An 11410-nucleotide genomic window follows, 5' to 3' on the forward strand; every position below is an offset into this window, starting at 1 on the left:
GAACCACGCTATAGATTATAACGTTGACCCTCATGATTGTCCAAACGCGTTATAGATTGTCAATGGTTATGCTAATAGCACTAATGAATTTTCACTTTTGGGTAAATGATTGTCCATAAATGCTATTGTTTGTCCTTTGGTGTTATTGAAGTTGAATTTCGCGCAAAAGAAAATACATTCCGCGCATATGAATGTACAAACGCGCTATTGATTGTCCATTGATGCCTATGAATGTACACGCATATATTCAATTGTCGTTATTGAAAGTTGATCCGCGCTAATGATGTTACTTGTGGTGTTGATGAAAGTACATTACACGTTATTGATACAACTATTGGCACAAATGAATGTACATTTTCTGTTAATGAACAGCAAAAGGTGACCGGAAGCGATTTTGTAATTATTCTGAGCGGAAGTGACTTCGTGTGTAATGTGATAGGGGGTGTGGGACGAGGAGTTAAAAGAAGGAGAAAGAGTCGTTGTTTAGCGAGTGAATGTGATTATGTAGGAGCGAGTTTAAGTGAATTTGTAAGAGAATAAACGTGAATCAAGGACCAAATCAAGCTCAGCACCATTAAGGCATGGCTCTTTTGAGGAAGTGATGGAAAATCAGTTATTTATTCATATCTTTGACAGTTTACTATCAATCTTTCCCAAATTTGGCTCGTAGTAGTAATTCTTCAAGGCAAGCAATTACCGCATATCTGTTACCATGGAAACCAGGTCACGTGACCACAAGGCCGCCATCTTGGATTTTTTAAACAAATCGTTTGTAGTCGTATTGAAACTACTTCAAAAGTCCTGAAAATCCATATTCCTTTTTATATTTGCAATACCTATATGGATCTAATTGGATATCTTGGAAATTATATTAAATTTAATTTTTAGAATATTTTTAATTTTTTGGAAAATACAGAAAATATTCTAAAAATTAAACTTAATATAATTTCCAAGATATCCAATTAGATCCATATAGGTATTGCAAATATGAAAAGGAATATGGATTTTCAGGACTTTTGAAGTAGTTTCAATACGACTACAAACGATTTGTTTAAAAATCCAAGATGGCGGCCTTGTGGTCACGTGACTTAGTTTCCATGGTAACCAAGGCTCTAAGGTTCCTTCTTTTCACAAAAGACATTAACTTGCCAAGTTTGGGGAAGATTCGTAGAAAACTGGCTCTGATATAGCCAAACAATTTTTCATCTGAGAGCCATGCCTTAATGATGCTGAGAGTGACTGTTTTGTGGCGAACTCAACTTTCGTACAAAGGTATAAAATCGCTGAAAACCATACCCTGTTTGGCGGCACGTACCCGTATAGCGAATATAGGGCATTACCGCCCCACCCCCCCCCCCCCCACGTCCCCCCCACCCCCCTGTCATGCTATATGTCATATGATACCATAGCATTGACTGAAACCCTATATCCATCTATCAGACTGTATGATACACATTTGTAGCCCGAATTGATATACTCAAAATAAAGCCATATTTCGCAACCACCAAGGAACAGAAATCATTACATGGTGCCAGAAGTGAAAGGTAAAACATACATCGACATTCGGTAAGTGGTTAAATCAGATACCAAGACAGGAAATAAAAGAAAACAGCTAGCAGACCGCGTCAGTGATAGAACATCATGGCCGCAGGGTTCACGCCACCCGTTATGAACTGGCAAACCAGCGATATCAACGACGAATTCGCCAGATTCAAGCAATACTGTAATCTAATTTTCAATGGCCCATTTGCAAAGAGGTCAGATAATGAAAAATCCTCGTACATCCTACTATGGATAGGCCGTCAAGGCGTAGATATCTATAATAGTTTCACTTGGGACAGCGAAGACGAGAAAACAAATCCCGAGGACATTTGGTCAAAATTTGAAAAACATTTAGCGCCGAGAACAAATTTCAGGCTAGCTAGATACCAGCTACAGCAGATGAAGCAATCAAACGACGAGAATATTGATGATTTTATGACCAAATGTCGCAATCATGCCAACAAATGCAAATTTCGTGACCAGCTTGAAGTAAACGAGCGCTTAATCGAGCAGCTTATCATAGGCACCAAATATCGAAAAGCACAAGAGCGTATACTAGAATATGGAGATGACCTTACATTAGATAAAGCCATAGATATAGCTAGAACATATGAAGCTACATTAGCGCATGTGGCCCAGCTCCAGAGTGATGATGACAAACATGTTCAAGCTGTCAGGAAATACGAGAATCGGCACAGGAAATGCGGAAATTGCGGAGGCGAACACGCGCCAAAGAAATGCCCCGCATATGGTTCGACTTGCAATTTCTGTTCAAGATTGAACCACTGGGCTAAAGTATGCCGTCAGAAAGGCAACCCTAGTGAATCAGAAAACCCAAGCGCTAGAAAAGAACAACCATACAAACAACGCAATAACAATAGGGAAGCACGCCAAGGCAGACGCGCTGTGCATGAAATGCAAACAGATGACGATTTCAATGAAGATTTCAATACCCTACATTTCCAATCGATAATAATTGGAACCATACGCCCGGCGGAACGCAGGGACGAAGCATTCGCTACTATCAGCATACAACTTCCACATTTCCCGAAAAACCGAGCGCAACTGAAAGCAAAACTCGACACCGGTGCGCAAGCAAACATCTTGCCATTAAAATTATATCAAAGCATGTTCCCGCAGAACGTCGGGACGGACGGTGAACCAAACCAAAATGCATTGAAGCCATCCAAAACCATACTCACAGCATATGGTGGAGCGAAAATAAAGCAACTAGGTACTTGCGAAATACAGTGCAGCTATGAAGGCATGACTACGACCGCGCTCCTTTATGTCACTGACGCGCCAGGCCAAGCAATCCTTGGGTTGCCAACAGCACTAGACCTCAAATTAATCTCTTTGAACTGTTCTGTCGAAACACAGAATGAAGGTACACAACCACGAAAAGAAACTGCAAGAACCACAAACAACACGAACAAAATAAGCAGCAAGGAACAACTGCTCGCGCAATACCCCCAATGCTTTGACGGAGTAGGTAAATTTCAAGGAGAATATCACATCACACTGGACCCAAATGTACCCCCTGTCATTCACTCACCGAGACGCGTGCCAACAAGCCTCAAAGATGACATTAAACGGGAACTAGATGAGATGGCCGCCCAAGGTATCATCACCAAAGTACGAGAAGGGGAGCCGACGGCATGGGTCAATAGTTTAGTATACAGAAGGAAACCCACTGGCAGACTTAGAATATGTCTTGACCCTAAAGATTTAAATGCTGCCATACAACGAGACCATCACGTAACACCCACCCTTGAGGAAATCTTGCCCAAGCTGAGCGGATCAAAATATTTCTCCATTCTAGACGCGAAGTGTGGATATTGGAATGTTGTACTCGACACACCATCAAGTTACCTGAGTACCTTCAATTCCCCATTTGGCCGCTACAGGTTTAAACGAATGCCATTTGGACTGAGAATGTCGCAAGACGTTTTCCAAGCCAAGATTGACCAGACATTTGAGGGTTGCGATGGTGTTATTGGCATCGTGGATGACATCGTGGTTTATGGAAAAACGGAGGAAGAACATGACATCAATTTAAAGGCGATGGTTGAGAAATGCAAAGAAACAGGCCTAAAACTCAACCCAGACAAGTGCCATATCAAACAGAATAAAATAAAGTTCTACGGCATCATCTGCAAGTGAAAACGGTATCCAGCCCGATCCCGCCAAAATATCAGTGCTGAGGCAGATGAAAGAACCGGTTGATCGCCGCGAACTACAAACGTTCCTTGGGCTAGCCACCTACATGTCCCCATTCATCGCAAACCTAAGCATCCTGACCGCACCCCTGAGAGGATTATTGAAGGAAGACACACCCTTCCAATGGAATGCCGACTACCAGGCCGCCTTCGAGAAAATCAAGAACTCGATAAGTGAAGAAATCACCCTCACCTATTTTGACGAAACAAAAGATGTAACGCTCCAGGTAGACGCCTCAACAAAAGGCCTTGGTGCAGCCCTCATGCAAGAGGGCAAGCCCATAGCGTTCGCCAGCAAAGCGCTAACCGACGTCGAAACACGCTATGCGAATATAGAGAGAGAGCTCCTCGCAGTAGTCTATGGTTGTGAGCGTTTCCACACATACCTGTTTGGCCGTCCATTTACAGTGCAATCCGATCATAAGCCGTTGGAAAGCATACACCTCAAACACCTCACATCAGCCCCACCACGATTACAGCGAATGTTGCTGAGATTACAACCATACGATATCAAGATCAGATACGTACCAGGAAAAGACATGCTGTTGGCTGATGCACTATCACGACTCTCCCCAGAAGAGAAATACCCGATAGAGAACGAGAGAATACAAGTGCACGAGATCTATCCACATTTCAGCACCGAAATGATCGAGCGGATAAGAGCTAACACGGACTTAGATCAAGAGCTGACCTGCCTAAAGAAAATGGTATACGAAGGTTGGCCAACGATGATTAAGCAAGTATCAAACATGCTGAAGCCATACTGGTCCTTTAGAGATGACATCACAATTGACGACGGCATCCTAACCAAAGGACAACGGATCATAGTTCCTTCTACCATGCAAAAGGAAATCCTGGACAAACTACACGCTAGCCATCAAGGAGCAGAAAAAAACAAACTCCGAGCAAGATCAGCCGCATACTGGAAGAACATGAACAACGACATCGACAAAATCACCCAATCTTGCATAACGTGCCAGGAGTTTCTACCAAGTAATCCGAAACAGCTACTGCTACAAACCGAAATACCACCAAGACCCTGGCACACGATCGCTACTGACCTATTCTACATCAACGAGTCTGAATATCTACTTGTAGCTGACTACTACTCGAAATATCCATTCATAAGGAAAATTCCCAGAGGGCAGAGTAGCAGTAAGCAGGTTATTGAGTTGATGAAGCAGATCTTCAGTGAACAAGGAGTACCAAAGATTGTAAGATCAGACAACGGGCCCCACTACAGCAGTGCTAGTTTTCATGAATTTGCCAAAGAGTACGGATTTGAACATATCACCAGTTCTCCTCACTACGCCCAGAGTAACGGTTTCATAGAAAACCAAGTCAAGACGGTTAAGGCAGTCCTGCACAAGACCGCAAGAACCAACGAAGACCCCTACATGGCTCTACTCTGTCTTCGGTCCACTCCAATCGACAGTAAGTTGCCATCACCCTCTGAACTACTCCTTGGCAGGAAGCTCCAAGACAATCTACCGCGCTCGATAACTAGGAACCAGAACAACGAAGAGATCATAGAGAGATTAAAGAAACGACAAGAGCTGCAAAAGCACTACTATGACCGGAACACCAAGACAATCCCGGATCTTCTGCCAGGGCAGAACATCAATATTCAAGACCCCTCTACAAAAAAATGGGGACCGGCCACAGTCAAGGAAAAGTTGGACCAACCAAGATCATATACAGTCACTACTCCAAAGGGTGGAGAGCTACGTCGGAACAGAACACACATCAGAGAAGCACTGCCATCCCCCATAGGACACCAAAGCCCGCCTGCAGAATCTCCTGGAACAGAAGTGTCTAATCCAGCACCACATAATGGAATGATTACAACACGCAGTGGCAGGGTCGTGAAACCACCAGAACGATATGCATAATTTTCAAAAGAACTGTTCAAGAATAGCACATAATCGCAACATCAGTTGTATGCATGGACAGCTGATATATAGTCATTGTTACTATTGTTTTCGTTGCATATACATCTATATATATATATATGTTGTTGTTTTTTACGGAAAGGAGGATGTCATGCTATATGTCATATGATACCATAGCATTGACTGAAACCCTATATCCATCTATCAGACTGTATGATACACATTTGTAGCCCGAATTGATATACTCAAAATAAAGCCATATTTCGCAACCACCAAGGAACAGAAATCATTACACCCCCCCCCCCCCCCCCCCCCCCCAACAGGTTTTACTCTCAGCCTCGGATCGGATTCGGATTACAAGTCACGTTCAAAGCATTCAACAGACTGACGATTAAATTTTTATCAAACATTAAATTTAAATTTACCTTCATAGTGAATGTGAACTTTAGGCCCCGTCCACACGTATCCGGAAATTTTTGTATCCGCAAATTTTTTTTGCGGATACGGGTTGCGTCCACACGTGTCCGGAAATTTTTGTATCCGTATCCGAAAATTTTCGAAAACGGTCTCCAGAGTGGAAATTTTTGAATACGCTCCGAATACGGATACGTGTGGACGGTCGTATCCGCAAATTTTCGAATACGATGACATAAACACGATTTTGCGCATGCTCAATAAGAAAAACTATCCGTCAAAGGGACTAGGCACTAGCGTGCATCAGGGCGGATCATGAAATTTCCGGATACGTGTGGACAGTGAAAACGATTCGAAAACGATTCGAATACGCTGCGTGTGAACGCGAACAATTTCGTATCCGAAAAAAAAAAAAAAAAAAAAATTGCGGATACGTGTGGACGGGGCCTTACCTGGCTGAAATCTATTGTTCTTCCAAATGCTTTGTATTCAGTGCAAACTGTTAGCAAAGAATAATTAGAAAGCGTTTCTTTTTTTTTTTTTTTTTTTTTTTGCAATCCAATGTATAACAGACGACCAACGTTTAACAGCAAGATTATTATTTTAGGAACCCGAATAAGAATGTGGGTTATACTACTAGCTATGCTTGACAAAAGGCTTAGTCACCTACCTGGCATTTGAAGCTAAAATTAGTGGACCTTTGCTCTTAAACAATGAATATTATTTTGAAATGAAAGGACAATCAATGAAAGTAAAGCTCATTTAACCCCAAATTCCGTCTGTTTTCAACAATTGAGTTTCATTGTATTTATTAATCCTTGCACTCTCTTTGCAAATATTCAGTGAATACCTTAAAATGTTTTGACAATTAAAGTGCTACTCTGACGAAAATCACCCAAACTTGGATTCAGCTGAAACTTCCTAAGGATACTGTTTAAAGGTCCAATAATCACTGTATGAAGTGTTTTCTCGATATTCAGGACGAATTTATGATATTTTTACGATTATTTTTTTTGAGTCTGTGACGTCATACACTCAACATCAAACATTGCTACGTATCCATGATAGTTTTGATTCATCAGCTTTTTAATTATAAATCAAGCTAAGCTTTTGAGCATCTTGCTCTTCATCAGGGCAAACGGTTGTGACAGTTTTACAAGAAACACGCAACATAACAATGTGCGCGTGCTATAGTTAAATGTATCGGTTGCTAGGAGCGCGCGTGTAGTCACTCCTATCCAGTCTCAAAGACAAAATCCCTGCACCAGCATATAAGAAAATCTGTACTTCGGATGGTTTGACACCACGATTGTATGGTATTCCCAAAATTCACAAAGTAGGGATTCCATTACGACCTATTGTTAGCTTCGTTGGATCACCTACGTACGAGCTGTCCAAGCATCTTGTATCCATACTCTCACCTTTGGTTGGCAATACAGAGTATCACTTACGTAATAGTAAAGAGTGGACTGATATTGCTAATCAATTGGTATTAGATCCTGACGAAGAACTCGTATCATTTGATGTTGTGTCATTATTTACATCGATTCCCACTGAGATTGCTGTGTCAGCGGCTTTGCGACGATTACAACAGGACACTAACCTGCAAACACGAACAAACCTTTCACCTAGTGAAATAGCATCCTTACTAGCGTTCTGTTTGAATTCTACAGAGTTTTGCTATAATGGCAACTATTATATATAGGCAAATTCATGGCACTGCAATGGGATCCCCAGTTTCAGTGGTTGTTGCTAACTTAGTGTTACTTACTTAGTGTTACAAGCGTTACTTCGATGACAGTGTGTGTGTTATCAAAAGAGATGAGATCGATGAATTCCATAAACACCTTAATGACCAGGATGATAATATCAACTTCACCATCGAAAGGTATACAGATGATGGATTGCCCTTCTTGGATACCCTCAACAAAGTACGTGACGATGGCTTCATTAAATTGTCTATTTACGGAAAGAAGACCCACACTGGTCGCTATTTAGACTTTAACAGTCACCATCCTAAGGTTCTTCTAGCCCATAGAAGTGAAACGCTTCTCGTTGACGATGCTTTAAAAAGTAAAGAGCAAGAACATATCAAGACATGCCTATCAGAGAACGGCTACCCAAAGAGGTTCATAAATAAGCATTTACAATTGAAAAAGAAGACTACAGAGACTACAGACGAGGATAAAGGGTTGGTAGTGTTACCGTATGTACAGAATTTGAGTGAGAGAATTTCTCGCATATTGGCACGTTATAACATCAAAACATGCATGAAACCCTGCCAAAAATTACGCGGGTTTCTCTCCAAACCAAAAGACCCCATTGACAAGGGAAGTCAGACAGGGGTAGTGTATTCAATACCATGTCATGAATGTGTTATAAAGTACATCGGTGAGACGAAACGAGCACTTAAAACCAGAGAAAAAGAACACCAAGCAGCTCTAAGACTGAACCATCCGGATAAGTCAGCTCTAGCAGAGCACGCCATGAAGACTGGCCACAGCATTAACTGGCTTGGTAGTTCTGTAGTTTATAAAGAAGAACGATGGCACCAGAGGAAATGGCTGGAGGCATGGAAGATTGCTAATGAATCACATGCTCTCTTTAATAGAGACAGTGGAAGAACATTGCCTGATAGCTATCGTAGCTTGATAGGCAATTAAGATCATATAGCGTATCTTAACAGACCCAAAAAAATAAAAATAAATAAATTAAAATAAAATAGAATAGAATAGAATAGAATAGAATAGAATAGAATAGAATAGAATAGAATAGAATAGAATAGAATAGAATAGAATAGAATAGAATAGAATAGAATAGAATAGAATAGAATAGAATAGAATAGAATAGAATAGAATAGAATAGAATAGAATAGAATAGAATAGAATGGAATGGAATGGAATGCAATGGAATGCAATGGAATGCAATGCAATGCAATGGAATGCAATGCAATGCAATGCAATGCAATGCAATGCAATGCAATGCAATGCAATGCAATGCAATGCAATGCAATGGGGAATTAATTCTCCCTTCGTAACACGCGCGCTCCTAGCAACCGATACATTTAACTATAGCACGCGCACATTGTTATGTTGCGTGTTTCTTGTAAAACTGTCACAACCGTTTGCCCTGATGAAGAGCAAGATGCTCGAAAGCTTGGCTTGATTTATAATTAAAAAGCTTTCGAAGAAATGCCCGAGGTATAAATTGGGCTTCGTTATTTTTTTTCTTCAGTCACAAATCGCCTTCGAAGCCCTAAGGCGCATGCGTCAAGTTAAAGTCTATGCGCATGAGTAGAGTCAGCTATTAGCACATGCTTGAGTAATGGCGGATATGGTGAAGGACTCGTCGCTGTTTCAAGTAATGAATAATGTGGAATCTAACACGCTCAAGACACATACAAAAGCAAACACTTTTCGTGGTAGACCCATACTAAAACTGTAGAGCGTTTTCGGAACGGGTCGGTCCGGGAATTTCATGAGAGAACCATTACGATTGAACCATTTATCGTGAACCATGCTAACTACTATATCAAATGAACTATCTCGGCTTGAGTCAAATAAGTATCATTGTGCATATAGACGTGATCGTGAACCCAGCAGAACACCAGTACGAACTCTGAAAAGTCTGAGAAACAAAAGCAGAAAGCTGAAAGAGTTTATCTTCAAACGTATTCGTCCAAGTATACCGAAGTCCTCCAAGCTTCATTGTTATGTGACGGTTAGAAAACTTACAAAAATGAATGTAAGCTGAATACTAAGAGAATAAGCTTGAATAAAGTCACACAACATGAAAAGAAGCTTTTGTTTAATTGCTTTACTAGAGTTTATAAAGGGATATTAATGAAGTTGAAATATATAGAGCTAGTCGGTATTTATCATTGTTTACTTGTAATAGTTTGATGTGTCTCCACAAGACTAAGACCCATATTGTAAATTTAAACTAAATACAGACATAGAGAAGAACCCAACAATGTACATTGACCCTAGCAAAACAATAACAGCACCATATAGCCAAGGTAATGAACTGGTATTTGGACAAAATTCGGGACAACAATGTGTTGCAATGAGTTTGTGCTCTTTGATTTACAATAACAAGGAGTTAATTATTTGAACATAGCTCTCAACCAATTAGCGAACGAGAGATTTACAAGTCATGGTAAAAATCCTGATTGCCTTCCCCCAACATTTTTAGCGCGCGTGATTTACAAGGACAAATACCTTTTCGAAAGTCTAACAGACTTTGCACCATCTAAAAGGATGACAATGTTCACGAAGAATTCTTTCGATTTTCTGCTATGAAGCCCGAGTTCACGCAGATATGCGTCTAGTATGATCATAAACTACAAAGAAATGTATGGAGCGATGTTCGATGTTGAGTTTATGACGTCACAGACTCCAAAAAATAATCGTAAAAATATCATACTTTCGTCCTGAATATCGAGAAACCACTTCATACAGTGATTATTGGACCTTTAAAGAGCATTCTTTGGAAGATTCAGCTGAATCCAAGCTTGAACGATTTTCGTCAGAGTAGCACTTTAATCCTGTCAACAAAAAAAAAAAAGAAGATATTTCTTAATTGAGGAAGCTTATGATTTTAACTTCACACCCAAATCTGCCCTGCCACATTCAAAACCTTCCCCGACTATAAGTTTCTTTGCTTTTATCTCAAGATTCCTCCCGAATAATTAATGAGTTTGAGAAGTCGTTTACGCCTCGAAGTGGAACTAATTGCCCGGACTTTGAAATCCCGTCCAGTGCGATTTGGATGCCTTTAAACATTGTAATGCATGAGATATTGGAATGCACGACTTTGGAATTATTCTGGACAAAACAGATGCGTAACGAAAGAAACATGAAGTGCAAAAGAATGAAGCGGCTGTCATATTTAGAATTGGGATGCAAATGTTTACGGACTCGAGATTATTATGTTCGAGGCTCTTCAGGTATTTCAATCAACTTCAAAACTTTAGGATATGAACTTACTGCTTTATATAAAGTGATTTATTTCGAAGTTAAAAAAAATTCATTATCGGATTAGTGAGTTTTACCGTTTTTTGTAAAGACAAGTATAATCTTTCACAAGAGACCAAAAGGCACAGCTTTACTAACTAGGCTTGAAATCATATTTATTGAAATCCATAAAAGCGATTTCTTTCCATTTCACAGAAAGACTAGTGGTATAGTAACACAACATTCAAGACCAAAAATAAGAAGCTTTTCCCAAGTCCAGAAAAGGAAAGGTTTGTGTCACCTGAACTAATTGTATTCGATTCTTTACGTATTGCTGCAAAAAAGTTCCAATGGGAATTACTTCAAAACTCTTCCGATAGAAATCGTC

General features: G+C 40.3%; 1 protein-coding gene across 1 annotated transcript; it reads left to right on the forward strand.

Annotated features, from left to right (window-relative positions):
- Positions 1 to 6797: 6797 nt before the first annotated feature.
- Positions 6798 to 8730, forward strand: LOC116292390 (uncharacterized). The gene is made up of 2 exons (XM_089032482.1): positions 6798 to 6818; positions 7843 to 8730. The coding sequence occupies exons 1-2, from the start codon at positions 6798 to 6800 to the stop codon at positions 8728 to 8730; spliced, it is 909 nt and encodes a 302-aa protein (XP_088888608.1).
- Positions 8731 to 11410: the final 2680 nt, after the last annotated feature.

Source organism: Actinia tenebrosa, unplaced genomic scaffold (genome assembly GCF_029948245.1).
Source record: "Actinia tenebrosa isolate PJP-AT-01 unplaced genomic scaffold, QUT_ActTen_1.0 PGA_scaffold0__85_contigs__length_37466705, whole genome shotgun sequence".
Taxonomy (NCBI): Eukaryota; Metazoa; Cnidaria; class Anthozoa; order Actiniaria; family Actiniidae; genus Actinia; species Actinia tenebrosa.

Coding starts and splice junctions, on each gene's coding strand:
- LOC116292390 (XM_089032482.1), top strand. CDS start 6,798: ATGAAAGGACAATCAATGAAA. Junction 6,819..7,842: donor TGAAAGGACAATCAATGAAA/GTAAAGCTCATT, acceptor TTACTTACTTAG/TGTTACAAGCGTTACTTCGA.